Source organism: Bos mutus, chromosome 28 (genome assembly GCF_027580195.1).
Source record: "Bos mutus isolate GX-2022 chromosome 28, NWIPB_WYAK_1.1, whole genome shotgun sequence".
In the NCBI taxonomy this organism is placed as follows: Eukaryota; Metazoa; Chordata; class Mammalia; order Artiodactyla; family Bovidae; genus Bos; species Bos mutus.
In genome coordinates, this window is record NC_091644.1 from 2,380,165 (window position 1) to 2,398,041 (window position 17,877).

Here is a 17,877-nt window from a genome sequence, read left to right on the forward strand (position 1 = left end):
AACACATGGCAGTCTCCATGGCTGCTTCCTCTCTTCCTTTGATACAAATGAATATATTTTACTTAGAGGATGATAGGGAAAGGTGAAATAGAAGTGTCTCCATTCAAGAGGAATCCATAACAGAGCTATTGAGAAGAAAAATTAAGAGGTCATGCTTCATTACAAGGCCCATGGAAGAAAGAATGGGGCCGTGCGCTTTTCTGGAAAAGTGATTTTGCTTCATGATTGATGACCTGTCTGGTGTGAGGCTGGTCACAGTAATAATGTCAGAACTTACTCTCAACAGTAGAAAAAGCTGTCAGTTCTGAAGTTCTGATGTGATAGAGGGAGACTGGGATTATAAAACTGAAATGGCCAAAGAGTGTCCTCTGATTTAGGCCCATGATGCAAGGTGATTTTGTGTAAAACTGACTTTAAACTCATTTTACATGTAGAGAGAGAAGTCTCAAAAGAACTCGAATAAAAATTTAACAGAAATTACTTTTCAAATGTAATAAGAAACATTTTCTTTTTACTACTATGATTTTTTGGCTGTCTAAGTTTTATTTATGAACATGTAGAAATTTTAAGATCAAATATATATGTGGGCTGATAAAAATAAAATTAAGTGTTTAAGAGGGTAGCATGATATAATGGAGGGAGTATGGAGGTTCGATTCTAACCTGCATTCATATCCAAACTCTCGCACTAAGTAGTTGGAAAAATGATAATCCAATTCTGTCCTCTCCTTCTTGGACAACATGATGGAATGAAATGCAGGGGCTGGAAAAGGCCTTTCCTGTCTCACCCTGCAGAAATGAGTTCACACTTTTGCCAGCTCTTTTTCCTCCTTGTTGTGGGACCCAGCGTCTGAGAGATCCAGGTATGGCTGTTCTTTGCTCCCAGTCGTCAGATCCTCTTAGTGACTGCCGACTGTCACTTCCCCCTAATGAATGGTTATATGCTCTGAGAGCCTGTGGTGAGCTTTATTCCTCCATCCTATGACCGCTTAATCTTTTTGAAAGGTATATATTCTGTGAATCCCTTGGGTTTCTTCTTGACTGTAGCTTCCCACAGCAGTCACAACCAGGTCCACCCTCCAGTCCTTGCCCTCCTAATCAGAAACCTTAGCGTCTATTCCAGCCTTTCCTAGTTTGTCTGTCTTGTTAGAATAAACTGGGACATACATGACAATGCCTTGACTTGTGACATCTCATCACCCTGTCCATGATCTTCTCTGAGAGTAAGCAGAATACAAGGACCCACTGTTGAAGCATGAGACAGTTACATTTCTTTACAGCAATTCTTGAAAATACTGAATAGTCAGTATGAGGATGGTCAGTTCTGGTGTCACAGGTCAGCAAACATTCAAGACCCAGTTTACTATCTTTATCAATACAACGTGGTCTTCTTAGTTGAGATGGACTACCTCATCCTAAAGTGTCACCGTTGAAAAGTCATTTGACGTGGATCTGAATATGGAATCTATACAGTGACAGATTTCAGCTCAGTGATCTAGATAAGTCATTTATAACTGATGTGTTTTGTAGTTGAGTGGCTAATTTCTTCCACACTTATATGGCGCTTGTTTCCCAGAGAGGGTACCATCATAGATCACTACACGGAGTACTTCACACCAAGGTGGTTGTTTATATCAAGTTAGGAAATACTGCCTCCCGAGCCACCACCAGGGCACTCCTGGCACAAATATGAAGGCCTTTAGGGTTTTCTGCAGTGGAGAAGCCTGTTGAACTTTAAGCCAGTATTCTAACTTTTTAAAAACATAGACAGTATTTTCACGTAACATGTTTTTGTACATCCCATGGAACAAGGGCTTAAGTCGTCCCATTCAGAACTACTCTGTGATGGAATTAGCTCACTCAGTTGCCTTTAATATGGGAGTAGTGCTGAAACCTATGTTGATTTGCATCATCCTGGCACTGTATTGCTGGGGGTTCTCATAACAGGCTGCATGGCAACTTGTCTCATCTTGCCCTCAGACTGGAATCAAATCAAGGGTGGTTTTTATTTGCTTTTCTTCATTCTGCCCAGATGGATGGAACTGTTGGTAGCCCCCAATTGTCTGTCTGTCAACATATAAATCAGAAGCTTTGAGTTGCTCACACAAAAGGAATCATGAATACATTGGAAACATGTGGGCCCTGAATTTTCTGAGCTTTTGACTTGGTAGCATATTGTTTGTCTCCCTGGTTACTTCCCTGGCTCTCAAATTTTTTTTTTTTTTTAATTGGAGGATAATTGTTTACAGTGTTGTATGGGTTTCTGCCATACAACAACTATAAGTTGTTGAATCAGCTGTAAGTTTACATATAGCCCTCACATCTTAAGCAGGTCTCAGCAGAGCTGCTGGCATTTGTTAAGTATATTGCCAATGTGAAGATTATTTGGTTCAATGTCTGACACATATTTAGACACAACTCCCTATATCCCTTGCTATATGTACAGACAAATAACTTCAATTAGGCCAGTTTCATTATGAAGAAAACTCCCTAGGAACCAATGAAAAGATGTTAATGATTCGCCACTTTGGTTCCTTGGAGAGAGGGACTTCCCCTCTACCTCACTAATATTGGGCACTTTATCAATAAACTAGGGGTGAGCAGTAACTAAGTGGTGCTTCTGCGGTGCCTGAGGACACCTGAAAGCAATTTGTTCTCTTAAGTGGATTAAATAACTCCTCCCTGAACATCTTATTACCTGATGAGTTTGTAAAAATTAGCTCTTTCTTCATAGGGAGTACATAAGTAAACTCTGAAAATGACTTGTGGCTGAGTCAAGCAGCTTAGGCTCAATTGTGTTTCCGCTACTTACTAACCAACCATATGGTTTTGGGAAAGTTTGTTCACCTCTGTGTGCCTCCGTTGAAAATGAGGATCATGACAATCTTACCAGTTTCTGTGAGTTAATACTTGAAGCACTTTTTGGCACATAGTAAATGAGAGGAGCTTAGCCACTATTGTATAATCAAACAGTGCAGTATTCCAAACAAACTGCGGTTTTTACATAGAAAATTTCATCAAACTGTAAAAATGATGGGAATTGTACATTCTAATGCATGGCATAAGGAAGATCAAACTGTTTTGTTTTTTTTTTTTTTGCTTCAGCTACGTGCCTCCTTTTTCATCCCACTGTCTGCACAATTCTTGGCACATGGATTGTTAAATGAATAAATGAATTATGAACTGGTTTATGTTCATCACATTCCTTTTGATGTTTTTGTGCAGGCCAAATGGTGTGTGTATCCCCAGGAAAGTGTATTGCTTTAAGAAATAGCCAGTGAAGGGGGTATGAGAAATATGGTGGTTTATGTTCTGTGTATGTCTTAATTGTCAAAATTAATTGCTGCAGTAATAATCAGTGTTTAGCATATGAATAAAAGATGCTTTTAATAAAAGTGAAAATCTGTGTGTGGTGAGAGAGAAAAAGGGAAATTTTAAATAAGATGTAATTTTTTATTTTTATATTTCAGTAGTACCAGTTTTCATGAATATTATTATTTGTTGATTATGCCAAAGCCTTTGACTATGTACATCACAACAAACTGTGGAAAATTCTTAAACAGGTGGGAATACCAGACCACCTGACCTGCCTCTTGAGAAATCTGTATGTAGGTCAGGAAGCAACTGTTAGAACTGGACATGGACCAACACACTGGCTCCAAATCAGGAAGGGAGAACGTCAAGGCTGTATGTTGTCACTCTGCTTATTTAACTTATACGCAGAGTACATCATGAGAAATGCTGGGCTGGAAGAAGCACTAGCTGGAATCAAGATTGCCGGGAGAAATGTCAATAACATCAGATATGCAGATGACACCACCCTTCTGACACAAAACAAAGAAGAACTAAAGAGCCTCTTGATGAAAGTGAAAGTGGAGAGTGAAAAAGTTGGCTTAAAGCTCAACATTCAGAAAACTAAGATCATGGCATCTGGTCCCATCATTTCATGGGAAACAGTGGAAACAGTGAGAGACTTTATTTTTGGGGGCTCCAAAATCACTGCAGATGGTGACTGCAGCCATGAAATTAAAAGATGCATGCTCCTTGGAAGAAAAGTTATGACCAACCTACCTCCTGCTGCTGCTGCTAAGTCGCTTCAGTTGTGTCCGACTCTGTGTGACCCCTTGGACGGCCTCCTACCAGGCTCCTCTGTCTCTGGGATTCTTCAGGCAAGAACACTGGAGTGGGTTGCCATTTCCTTCTCCAATGCATGAAAGTGAAAAGTGAAAGTGAAATCACTCAGTCATGTCCGAATCTTAGCGACCTCATGGACTGCAGCCTACCAGGCTCCTCCATCCATGGAATTTTCCAGGCAAGAGTACTGGAGTGAGGTGCCATTGTCTTCTCCAGACCAACGTAGACAACATATTAAAAAGCAGAGACATTACTTAGCCAACAAAGTCCGTCTAGTCAAGGCTATGGCTTTTCCAGTAGTCATGTATGGATGTGAGAGTTGGACTGTAAAGAAAGCTGACCACCGAAGAACTGATGCTTTTGAAATGTTTGTTGGAAAAGATTCTAGAGAGTCCCTTGATCTGCAAGGAGATCCAACCAGTCCATCCTAAAGGATATCAGTCCTGAATATTCAGTGGAAGGACTGATGTTGAAGCTGAAACTCCAATACTTTGGCCGTCTGATGGGAAGAACTGACTCATTAGAAGCCCCTGATGTGGGGAAAGATTGAAGGCAGAAGGGGACAACAGAGGATGAGATGGTTGGATGATGTCATCAACTCAATGGACATGAGTTTGAGTAAACTCCGGGAGTTGGCGATGGACAGGAAGGTCTGGCGTGCTGCAGTCCATGGGTTCGCAAAGAGTCACACACAACTGAGCAACTGAACTGAATTGATTATATAAAAGTAAACAATTACTCTATAAAATTAAAGAATATAATTCTTCCTTGCTTGACAGTATTTCTGAGAATTAAGTTCAATTCAGTTCCAACTCTTTGTCCAACTCTTTGCGACCCCATGAATTGCAGCACGCCAGGCCTCCCTGTCCATCACCAACTCCTAGAGTTCACTCAAACTCACATCCATCGAGTTGGTGATGCCATCCAGCCATCTCATCCTCTGTTGTCCCCTTTTCCTCCTGCCCCCAATCCCCCCCAGCATCAGAGTCTTTTCCAATGAGTCAACTCTTTGCATGAGGTGGCCAAAGTACTGGACTTTCAGCTTTAGCATCATTCCTTCCAAAGAACACCAGGACCAATCTCCTTTAGAATGGACTGGTTCAATCTCCTTGAAGTCCAAGGGACTCTCAAGTCTTCTCCAACACCACAGTTCAAAAGCATAAGTTCTTTGGCGCTCAGCTTTCTTCACAGTCCAACTCTCATATCCATACATGACCACTGGAAAAACCATAGCCTTGACTAGATGGACTTTTGTTGGCAAAGTAATGTCTCTGCTTTTGAATATGCTCTCTAGGTTGGTCATAACTTTCCTTCCAAGGAGTAAGCTTCTTTTAATTTCATGGGTGCAATCACCATCTGCAGTGATTTTGGAGCCCAGAAAAATAAAGTCTGACACTGTTTCCACTGTTTCCCCATCTATTTCCCATGAAGTGATGGGACCAGATGCCATGATCTTCATTTTCTGAATGTTGAGCTTTAAGCCAACTTTTTCACTCTCCTCTTTCACTTTCATCAAGAGGCTTTTTAGTTCCTCTTCATTTTCTGCCATAAGGGTGGTGTCATCTGCATATCTGAGGCTATTGATAATTCTCCCGGCAATCTTGATTCCAGCTTGTGCTTCTTCCAGCCCAGCATTTTTCATGATGTACTCTGCATATAAGTTAAATAAGCAGGATGACAATATACAGCCTTGACATACTCCTTTTCCTATTTGGAACCAGTCTGTTGTTCCATGTCCAGGTCATGTCAGGTCAGGTTGCTTCCTGACCTGCATATAGGTTTGTCAAGAGGCAGGTCAGGTGGTCTGATATTCCCATCTCTTTCAGAATTTTCCACAGTTTATTGTGAACTCTAATAATTAGATGTAACAGTTCTGCTATATTAAAAGTAGACAGATTTTCTTAAGACATCTACTTATACTGTTTAGTGTTTGAATAATTTAAAAATTCTTTTTTCTGTTCCTTTTACTGGTAATGAATTCATTCTGATTTAAATTATCTAGATTGCCCTCAACCTTATCATATTGCTCATTTCTTACTGCAATTTCTAGACTCACAAACTTGAATCCCCATATCCCCTGTCACATATAGAGATGAAACAGCCAAGATTGTGGGAAGAATGAAGAGTGACCGTTAGTTATACTTGCCAGCAAAACAGACTATAGCCAGTCATTTCTGAGCCATCTAGTTCTCCTGGAAAGTTTTTGTTTGTTTGTTTAATTGAACTATAGTTGATTTACAATAAGTTAATTTCTGATATGTAGCAAAGTGATTCAGTTATGGATATATATGCATATTCCTTTTCATATGCTTTTCCATTATAGTTTATTATAGGATTCCTGGGTGGCTCAGATGGTAGTTTATTATAGAACATTGAATATATAGTTCCCTGTGCTATACAGTAAGATCTTGTTGTTTATCTATTGTATGTACCAAAGGTTGTATCTGATAATCCAAAATCCCTACTTTATCCTTCCCTTTTCCTCTTTGGTAACCATAAATTTGTTTTCTATGCCTGTAAGTCTGTTTTTGTTCCATAAATAAGTTCATTTGGGGCATATTTTAGGTTCCACATATAAGTGATATCATACAGTATTCTTTCTCTTTCTGGTTTTCTTTACTTAGTATGATAATCTCTAGGTCCATCCATGTTATTACAAATGGCATTTTTTTTTATGGCTGAGTTATATTCCATTGTACCACATCAATTTTATTTTATTTATTGTTTTAATTTTATCAGAGTATGGTTGACTTATAATGTTGTATTACTAAGGAGTATAGCAAAGTGACTCATTTATACATTATATATATATACTCTTTTTCAGATTCTTTTCTCATATGGATTATCACAGAATATTGAGCAGAGTTCCCTTTGGTATACAGTAGGTCTTTGCTGGTTATCTATCTTGTAAATTGTACTGGAAAGTTCCTGTTCAATCAGGCTAGAGCTAATAACTGTTCTGGTTGTAGACAGAAGTTGTTTCGTTTTTTTTTTTTTTTTTTAATACTTTTATTCTCATGGTAAGTTATTTCACCCATATCCCTACTTTAAAATACCACAATTCTAGTCTCTCTCTAGTGTCCTAAGTGCACATAATCATGAAGATTTTATTCACACCAGAACCCAAATGTGGTCCAGCCACCTTTTCTACAATCTCTATTCTTCCACAAAGCACATTCTCTTTCCCTAGGAGCAAGCTTATGGGTCCTTGGCCACTCGATCTTATGCAGAGCTTCTGGGTTTCCATGATAACAGTATCACAGAGAATTTCCAGAGCTTTTTCTCTGTGGACTCCCACTGATTTGTGAATTACTTGCAGGTAAAAATCCTGTATTTTTATAAAAGTATGCTAGATATCTATCATAAACTATATTAAGCAGGTAAAAAAAATCCCATGGAAAGGAAGAAATGCTTCTACTTTTTAAAAATCATTTCAGTAGTTCCTTATATGAGATATTTCTCAATTAAAATAGCTCTTAGTCACTAAAAAAATAAATAAATAAACCCTGTATAGGCAGATTAATAGCTATGTAAATTGCATCAGAGGTTACCAGGGCAAAGGAGGAGGACAAAATTGAAAAATATTGCCTAATGGGTAGAGTTACCTTTTGAAGCAATGGAAAAGTTTTGGAAATCTGTTGATCACAGTTATACCACATTGTGAATGTAATTAATACCAGTAAATTGTGCCCTTGAAATTTGTCAAAATAACAAATTTTATGTATATTCTACCACAAAAGAATTTTAAAATGAGTCATTTGCAAAAGAAAGACATTGAAATATTCAAGATAACTAAATGAATATTTTCTAAAAAGAAAATCTTTCCCAAATAGAGAAGTCATAAGACAGAGCCCAGAAATTAGTCTTGGAAACAAATATGATTGTAGCAATATATTTTTTCATTCATTCTCATTTAAGAAACATACTACTACAACAGAAATAATCATTAGATAATGCAGCAAATTTAAAAACTGAATGATTATAAGAAAGCTCCATAAAATAAACAAATCTCCAGAGTTGAAATGTTGGACACATCAGGGCCCAGTTCTCCCTGTTGATTACAGACATTCAGTTCAGTCACTCAGTCATGTTCGATTATTTGCAACCCTGGGTACTGCAGTACGGGAGGGTACCCTGTCCATTACCAACTACCGGAGCTTACTCAAACTGATGTCCATTGAGTCGGTGATGCCATCCAACTCTCTCAACCTTTGATGTCCCCTTCTCCTCCCGCCTTCAATATTTCCCAGCAGCAGGGTCTTTTCCATTGAGTCAGTTCTTTGCATCAGGTGGCCAAAGTGAGTTTCAGCTTCAGCTCAGTCCTTCCATAGGATATTCAGGACTGATTTCCTTTAGGATGGACTGGTTGGATTTCCTTGCAGTCCAAGGGACTCTCAAGAGTCTTTTCTAACACCACAGTTCAAAAGCATTAACTCATTGGAGCTCAGCTTTCTTATAGTCTAACTCTCACATCCATACATGACTATTGGAAAAACCATAGCTTTGACTAGGTGGACCTTTATGGGCAAAGGTTTCTGCTTTTTAATAATGCTGTCTAAGTTGGCCATAATCTTTCTTCAAAGGAGTAAACATCTTTTAATTTCATGGCTACATTCACAATCTGCAGTGATTTTGGAGCCCCCAAAAATAAAGTCTCTCACTGTTTCCATTCTTTCCCCATCTATTTGCCATGGAGTGATGGGACCAAATATCAAGATTTTAGTTTTCTGAATGTTGAGTTTTAAGCCAATTTTTTCACTCTCCTCTTTCACTTTCATCAAGAGGCTTGTTGGTTCTCCTTTTCTTTCTGCCATAAGGGTGGTGTCATCTGCATATCTGAGGTCATTGATATTTCTCCTGGTGAACTTGTTACCAGCTTGTGTTTCATCCAGCCCGGCATTTTGCATGATGTATTCAACATATAGTTAAATAAGCAGGGTGACAATATACAGCCTTGACATATTCTTTTCCCAGTTTGAAACCAGTCTGTTGTTCCATGTCCAGTTCTAACTGTTGGCTTCCTGACCTGCATACAGATTTCTCAAGAGGCAGGTCAGGTGGTCTGGTATTCCTATCTCTTTAAGAATTTTCCACAGTTTGTTGTGATCCACACAGTTATAGGCTTTGGCATAGTCAATAAGGCAGAAATAGATGTTTTTCTGGAATTCTATTGCTTTTTCAATGATCCAGTGGATGTTGGCAATTTGATCTCTGGTTCCTCTGCCTTTCAAAATCCAGCTTGAACATTAGAGGTTCAAGGTTCACATACTGTTGAAGCACGGCTTTGGGAATTTTGAGCATTACTTTACTAGTGTGTGAGATGGGTACAATTATGCAGTAGTTTGAACATTCTTTGGCATTGCCTTTCTTAGGGATTGGAATGAAAACTGACCTTTTCCACTGCTGAGTTTTCAAATTTGCTGGCATATTGAGTGCAGCATTTTCACAGCATCATCTTTTAGGATTTGAAATAGCTCAACTGGAATTCCATTGATTTATTCCTAGTGATGCTTCTTAAGTCACACTTGACTTTGTATTCCAGGATGTCTGGCTCTAGGTGAGTGATCACCCCATCATGGTTATCTGGGTCAAGAAGATCTTTTTGTATAGTTCTTCTATGTATTCTTGTCACCTCTTCATAATATCTTCTGCTTCTGTTAGGTCTATACCATTTCTGTCCTTTATCATGCCAATCTTTGCATGACATGTTCCCTTGTTACCTCTAATTTTCTTGAAGAGATCTCTAGTGTCTCCCATTCTATTGTTTTCCTCTATTTCTTTGCATTAATCACTGAGGTAGGCTTTCTTATCTCTCCTCTCTGTATTTTGGAACTCTGCTTTCAAATGGATGTGTCTTTCCTTTTCTCCTTGCTATTCTTTGGAACTCTGTATTCATATGCTTATATCTTTCCTTTTCTCCTTTGTCTTTTGCTTCTCTTCTTTTCTCAGCTCTTTGTAAGGCCTCCTCAGACAACCATTTTGCCTTTTTGCATTTCTGTTTCTGGGGATGGTCTTGATCACTGCCTCCTGTGAAATGTCATGAACCTCCATCCATAGTTTTTCTAGCACTTTGTCTATCAGATCTAGTCCCTTGAGTGTATTTGTCACTTCCACTATATAATCATAGGGATTTGTTTTAGATCATGCCTGAATAGTCTAGTGGTTTTCCCTATTTTCTTCAACTTAAGTCTGAATTTGACAATAAGGTGTTCATGATCTGAGCCACTCTCAGCTCCCAGTCTTGTTTTTGCTGACTGTATAGAGCTTCTCCATCTTTGGCTGCAAAGAATATAATGAATCTGATTTTGGTGTTGACAATCTGGTCATGTCCATGTGTAGAGTCTTCTCTTGTGTTGTTGGAAGAGGGTGTTTGCTATGACCAATGCAGTCTCATGGAAAAACTCTGTTAGCCTTTGCCCTGCTTCATGTTGTACTTCAAGGCCAAATTTGCCTGTTATTCCAGTTATCTGTTGCCTACCTACTTTTGCATTCCAGTCCCTTATAATGAAAAGGATGTCTTTTTTGGATGTTAGTTTTAGAAGGTCTTATAGGTCTTTGTAGAACCATTCAACTTCTTCAGCAGTACTGGTCAGGGCATGGGCTGGGATTACTGTGATACTGAATGGCTTTCCTTGGAAATGAACAGAGATCATTCTGTCTTTTTGAGATTGCATCCAGGTACTGAATTTCAGACTCTTTTGTTGATGATGTTGGCTACTCCATTTCTTCTAAGGGATTCTTGCCCACCATAATAGATATAATGGTCATCTGAGTTAAATTCACCCATTCCAGTCCATTTTAGTTCACTGATCCCTAAAATGTCGATGTTCACTCTTGTCATCTCCTGTTTAACCACTTCCAGTTTGCCTTGATTCATGGACCTAACATTCCAGCTGCCTATGCAATCTTGTTCTTTACAGCATCAGACTTTACTTCCATCACCAGTCACATCCACAACTGGGTATTCTTTTTGTTTTGGCTCCATCTCTTCATTCTTTCTGGAGTTATTTCTCCACTGATTTCCAGTAGCATATTGTGCACCTACTGACCTGGGGAGTTCATCTTTCAGTGTCCTATCTTTTTTCCTTTAATACTTAGGTGGTTGAAATGGTGTGCTGAACAGAGGAATATAAAACAGACATGGATGCATCTGCCATGCGTTTTGGATAGGAAGCACTATCGAGTTTGTAACAGTCACAGGACTAAAGGGTCAGATAGACAGGATTTGTGCCTGAATCTTCCTCATGTTAAGATTTTAGTCTCACTGATGCAGTTTCCTCATCTAACAAATAAAGGGGGAAAAGATAGGGCAGAATGTATTGTTTTGTGAAGGGTAAAGAGTTCCTGGTTAAGGTCTTTCATCCAGATGTTCTTTCAGTCCAGTCCAGTCATTCAGTCATGTCCGAATCTTTCAGTTCAGTTTAGTTCAGTTCAGTCGCTCATCATGTCCAACTGTTTGCACCCCATGAATTGCAGCATGCCAGGCCTCCCTGTCCATCACCAACTCCCGGAGTTCACCCAAACTCATGTCCATCGAGTCAGTGATGCCATCCAGCCATCTCATCCTTGGTCATCCCCTTCTACTCCTACCCCCAATCCCTCCCAGCATCAGAGTCTTTTCCAAAGAGTCAACTGTTCACATGAGGTGGCCAAAGTATTGGAGTTTCAGCTTTAGCATCAGTCCTTCCAATGAACACCCAGGACTGATCTCCTTTAGAATGGACTGGTTGGATCTCCTTGCAGTCCAAGGGACTCTCAAGAGTCTTCTCCAACACCACAGTACAAAAGCATCAATTCTTTGGTGCTCAGCTTTCTTCACAATCCAACTTTAACATCTATACATGACTACTGGAAAAACCATAACCTTGACTAGATGGACCTTTGTTGACAAAGTAATATCTCTGCTTTTAATACTCTGTCTAGGTTGGTTATAACTTTCCTTCCAAGGAGTAAGCATCGTAGAATTTCATGGCTGTAGTCACCATCAGCAGTGATTTTGGAGTGCCAAAAAATAAGTCTCTCACTGTTTCCATTGTTGCCCCATCTATTTGCCATGAACTGATGGGACCAGATGCCATGATCTTTGTTTTCTGAATGTTGACCTTTAAGCCAACTTTTTCACTCTCCTCTTTCACTTTCAAGAGGCTCTTTCGTTGTTCTTGCTTTCTGCCATAAGGATGGTGTCATCTGCATATCCGAGGCTATTGATATTTCTCCCGGCAATCTTGATTCTAGCTTGTGCTTCTTCCAGCCAAGTGTTTCTCATGATGTACTCTGCATATAAGTTAAATAAGCAGGGTGACAATGTACAGCCTTAACATACTCCTTTTCCTCTTTGGGACCAGTCTCCTGTTCCATGTCCACTTCTAACTGTTGCTTTCTTACCTGCATACAGGTTTCTCAAGAGGCAGGTAAGGTGGTCTGGTAGTCCCATCTCTTTCAGAATTTTCCACAGTTTATTGTGATTCACACAGTCAAAGGCTTAGGCATAGTCAATAAAGCAGAAATAGATGTTTTCCTGGAACTCTCTTGCTTTTTCAATGACCCAGTGGATGTTGGCAATTTGATCTCTGGTTCCTCTGCCTTTTCTAACACCAGCTTGAGCAAATGGAAGTTCACGGTTCACATATTGCTGAAGCCTGGCTTGGAGAATTTTAAGAATTACTTTACAAGCATGTGAGATGAGTGCAATTGTGCAGTAGTTTGAGCATTCTTTGGCATTGCCTTTCTTAGGGATTGGAATGAAAACTGACCTTTTCCAGTCCTGTGGCCACTGCTGAGTTTTCCAATTTGCTGGCATATTGAGTGCAGCACTTTCACAGTATCATCTTCTAGGATTTGAAATAGTTCAACTGGAATTTCATCACCTCCACTAGTTTTGTTCATAGTGATGCTTCCTAAGGCCCACTTGACTTAGTATTCCAGGATGTCTGGCTCTAGGTGAGTGATCACACCATCATGATTATCTGGGTTGTGAAAATCTTTTTTGTACAGTTATTCTGTGTATTCTTGCCACCTCTTAATATCTTCTGCTTCTGTTAGGTCCATACTATTTCTGTCCTTTACTGTGCCCATCTTTACATGAAATGTTCCCTTGGTATCTCTAATTTTCTTGAAGAGATCTCTAGTCTTTCCCATTCTATTGTTTTCCTCTATTTCTTTGCAATGATTGCTGAGGAAGGCTTTCTTATCTCTCCTTGTTATTCTTTGGAACTCTGCATTCAGATGCTTATATCTTTCCTTTCCTCCTTTGCTTTTTGCTTCTCTTCTTCTCACAGCTATTTGTAAGGCCTCTTCAGACAGCCATTCTGCCTTTTAGCATTTCTTTTTCTTGGGGATGGTCTTGTACCCTGTCTCCTGTACAGTGTCATGAACCTCCGTCCATAGTTCATCAGGCACTCTCTCTATCAAATCTAATCCCTTAAATCTATTTCTCACTTCCACTGTATAATCATAAGGGATTTTATTTAGGTCATACCTGAATGGTCTAGTGGTTTTCTCCACTTTCTTCAATTTAAGTCTGAATTTGGCAATAAGGAGTTCATGATCTGAGCCACAGTCAGCTCCCGGTCTTGTTTTAGCTGACTGTATAGAGCTTCTCCATCTTTGGCTGCAAAGAATATAATCAATCTGATTTCAGTGTAGGCCCTCTGGTGATGTCCATGTGTAGAGTCTTCTCTTGTGTTGTTGGAAGAGGGTGTTTGCTATGACCAGTGCGTTCTCTTGGCAAAACTCTATTAGCTTTTTTGCCCTGCTTCATTCCGTACTCCAAGGCCAAATTTGCCTATTACTCCAGGTGTTTCTTGACTTCCTACTTTTGCATTCCAGTCCCCTATAATGCAAAGGATGTCTTTTTTGGATGTTAGTTTTAGAAGGTCTTGTAGATCTTCATAGAACCATTCAACTTCAACTTCTTCAGCATTACTGGTGGGGCATAGACTTGGATTACCATGATATTGAATAGTTTGCCTTGGAAATGAACAGAGATTCTGTCGTTTTTGATATTGCATCTAAGTACTGCATTTCGGACTCTTTTGTTGACTATGATGGCTACTCCATTTCTTCTAAGGGATTTCTGCCCACAGTAGTAGATATATGGTCATCTGAGTTAAATTCACCCATTTCATTCCATTTTAGTTCACTGATTCCTAGAATATCGATGTTCACTCTTGGTGTCTCCTATTTGATCACTTCCAGTTTGCCCTGATTCATGGACCTAACATTCCAGGTTCCTATGCAATATTGCTCTTTACATCATTGGACCTTGCTTCTTTCACCAGTCACATCCACAACTGGTTGTTGTTTTTGCTTTGTCTCCATCCTTTCATTCTTTCTGGATGTTCTTTACCTACCTATTATTAACATAGACGTTCAAATTAGTTTATTGTTCAGTTCAGTTCACTTTAGTCACTCAGTCGTGTCCAACTCTTTGAGACCCCATGAATTGCAGCACGCCAGGCCTCCCTGTCCGTCACCAACTCCCAGAGTTCACTCAAACTCACATCCATCGAGTTGGTGATGCCATCGAGCCATCTCATCCTCTGTCATCCCCTTTTCCTCCTGCCCCTAATCCCTCCCAGCATCAGAGTCTTTTCCAATGAGTCAACTCTTCGAATGAGGTGGCCAAAGTACTGGAGTTTCAGCTTTAGCATCATTCCTTCCAAAGAACACCCAGGGTTGATCTCCTTTAGAATGGACTGGTTGGATATCCTTGCAGCGTTAAATGAGTGTTATTCTACATAAAATATGATGAATTCCTGAAGTAACTTTAGCTCCTGATATGCTTTGTATGTGGAGAAGGAAATGGCAACCCACTCCAGTGTTCTTGCCTGGAGAATCCCAGGGATGGAGGAGCCTGGTGGGCTGCTGTCTATGGGGTCGCACAGAGTTGGACACACCTGAAGCAACTTAGCAGTAGCATGGTTTGTATGAATAGTTTTTTTTTTGTTTGTTTTTCCTTCACTTCCTTCCTTCCTTCCCTGCTCTCTTCCTTTTCTCCATCATCCCTTCCCCTCTTCCTTTCTTTCCTTTTTTATGGGCTAAATTTATTCTTAGCATGTTGTTTTGGTTTAGTTCCTAAGTTATGTCTGACTCTTTTGCAGTCCCATGAACTGTAGCCCACAAGGCTCCTCTGTCCATGGGATTTCCCAGGCAAGAATACTGAGGTAGGTTCCGTTTCCTCCTCCAGGGTATTTTCCTGACCCAGGGATAGAACCCATGTCTCATACATTAACAGGAGAATTCTTTACCACTGAACCACCAGGGAATAATACTTAGCATACACGCTAATATTATTCCATCTCAATTCCAGACTGTTGGGAAATACCAGTCAGTGTTCATAGTACCCCTCATTGTGGACAAAGTGTAAATTATCTTTTGCAAGCAAACATTGTTATAACTGAGACACCATCTTTGCCTTGAAAGGTTAGTCTGATAAGCATTGATTTCTGTGTGGAGTTTTCTCTAACCTTTTTCTCGTTTTCTGTTTTCCTTCCTTATGTGCTGACTTTGGTGTAGCAGACCACTTGGGGATTGAATTCATGGGTAAGACTAAACAATTTTCTCCTTATATATCCAGAAAAGCTAAGTTTGATCATGTGTATAGTGTTCTTCTTCCTCATCTGATTGTGATTGAAATGCCTCACTATCAGATGCTGTTAGTAGTAAAAACAAAATGTTTTTGTCAATTTTTCACTAAGTAGTGGCTCAAAATGAATGACTTAACTACTTATTGAGAAGGCAATTTAATGTTAAGTGCTGCTTTGAAACCTGACAGAAGTTGGATTTGGCTTCTGGCTTTGTTTGCTTTCTTAATTCTTAATTTTCTTATCTGTAAATAGGGGTAAACTAGTTCCTATTTTATTTCGTGCATATATTGCTTAACACAATGTCTGTAAAATGGCATATGCTCAATAAATGGTAGACAATAATGGTGATGGTTGAATAATATCAGTTTTTGTTACTTTCTGCTCTTTTTTTTTTCTTTTGCATAGTGAATAATTTGGATGCATTTTTGGTCAATCTTAACTCTGGAGTATGGGTTCTAGTAATGTTTTCATTTACAAAGTTAAAATAATTATTTTGAAAGTATTTGTAGTCTATGTTTTTTTTTTTTTTTAAGATTAGAATACCTCCCACAGTAATTATTTTCTGTACTCATAGATAATTACATTAAGAATTGTACATAATTTTCTGAATCTATATTATAATAAAATGATTTAAAAACACATTCCATAGGGCTGATTGATAGGCATCATGGTACTAGAATGGAGAGATACCTAGGAGTTAAAGTTAGTGATGTTGAAGATCCAAATATGAATCAGAATTTATAGTTTCTCCTTGATTGGCTTTTGTTGAACTTTAGGTTTTTCTCTTATATAATATAGATATGAATGCTTGCTTCATACATTTATGTTTATTGTGATAATACCTGTAAATTTGCTTGCATTTGTGTATCCATTCATCCATTAATTCAGCAAATATGTATCAATTGCTCACTCTAAGCAAAGAAAAAACTGTAAAATGCTACAGATAATATAATGAGTAAAAATGAGCAATAAAAGCTGATTTGCTGGAACTTATAGTCTAGGAAATTTTCAGACGATAATTAGGGAATAAAACTGATAAATATAAAATTGAAGATTTCTAAGACCTATTTGAGGCAGAATAATATTAGTTCATGATAGTGTGATAATATCCAATCTGAATGGCCCTCATCAAAAAGTCTTCAAACAATAAATTCTGGAGAGGGTGTGGAGAAAAGGGAATGCTCTTGCACTGTTGGTGGGAATGTAAATTGATGCAGCCACTATGGAAGACAGTATGGAGATTCCTTAAAAAACTAGGAATAAAACCACCATATGACCCAGCAGTCCCACTCCTAAGCATATACCCTGAGGAAACCAAAATTGAAAGAGACACATGTGTCCCATTGTTCATTGCAACACTATTTACAATAGCTAGAACATGGAAGCAACCTAGATGGCCATTGATGGATGAATGGATAAAGAAGATGTGGTATATATACAAAATTGAATATTACTCAACCATAGGAAGGAATGCATTTAAGTCAGTTCTAATGAGGTGGATGCACCTAGAACCTATTCTACAGAGTGAAGTGAGTCAGAAAAGAGAAAGATAAATACCATATTCTAACACATATATACGGAATCTAGAAAAATGATACTGAAGAATTTATTTTCAGCACAGCAGTGCAGAAACACACATAAAGAATAGATTTATGGACATGGAGAGAGGGGAGGAGAGGGTGAGATGTATGGAAAGAGTAACATGGAAAGTTTATTACCATATGTAAAATAAATAACCAATGGGAATTTGCTGTGTGGCTCAGGAAACTCAAACAGGGGCTCTGTATCAACCTAGAGGGGTGGGATGGGGAGGGAGATGGGAGGGAGGTTCAAAAGGGAGGGGATATATGTATACCTATGGCTGATTCATGCTGAGGTTCGACAGAAAACAGCAAAATTCTGTAAAGCAATTTTCCTTCAATAAAAAATATATTAATTAAAGAAAGAATAGTGTGATAATAGAAGATGTGAAAAATTGATAGATATTGGAAACATGGCAACAAGTATTTGAAAGGAATTGATGTTGAAAGGTAGATAAGGGTGATTATTAGGGATGAATACAAGATTTATAGTTTGCATGTTTAGATAAAATGTGGGTCCATTTTCTGAAAAATAAGATTTAAAAAACAGATTTATGGTAGATTTTTACTAGATTA

At 38.8% G+C, this 17,877-nt stretch overlaps 1 protein-coding gene across 3 annotated transcripts in view; it reads left to right on the forward strand.

Moving 5' to 3' along the window:
* The window catches only part of NRG3 (neuregulin 3), a 1,249,006-nt gene that overhangs the window by 1,086,405 nt on the left and 144,724 nt on the right, over window positions 1–17,877 (forward strand). For 2 of the 3 annotated variants that reach the window (XM_070364634.1, XM_070364635.1), the window contains exon 4: window positions 15,651–15,677. In XM_070364634.1, coding sequence (XP_070220735.1) covers window positions 15,651–15,677 — 27 coding nt within the window. The remainder of the gene's footprint in view (window positions 1–15,650; window positions 15,678–17,877) is intronic. The other variant, XM_070364636.1, reaches the window with a different exon arrangement.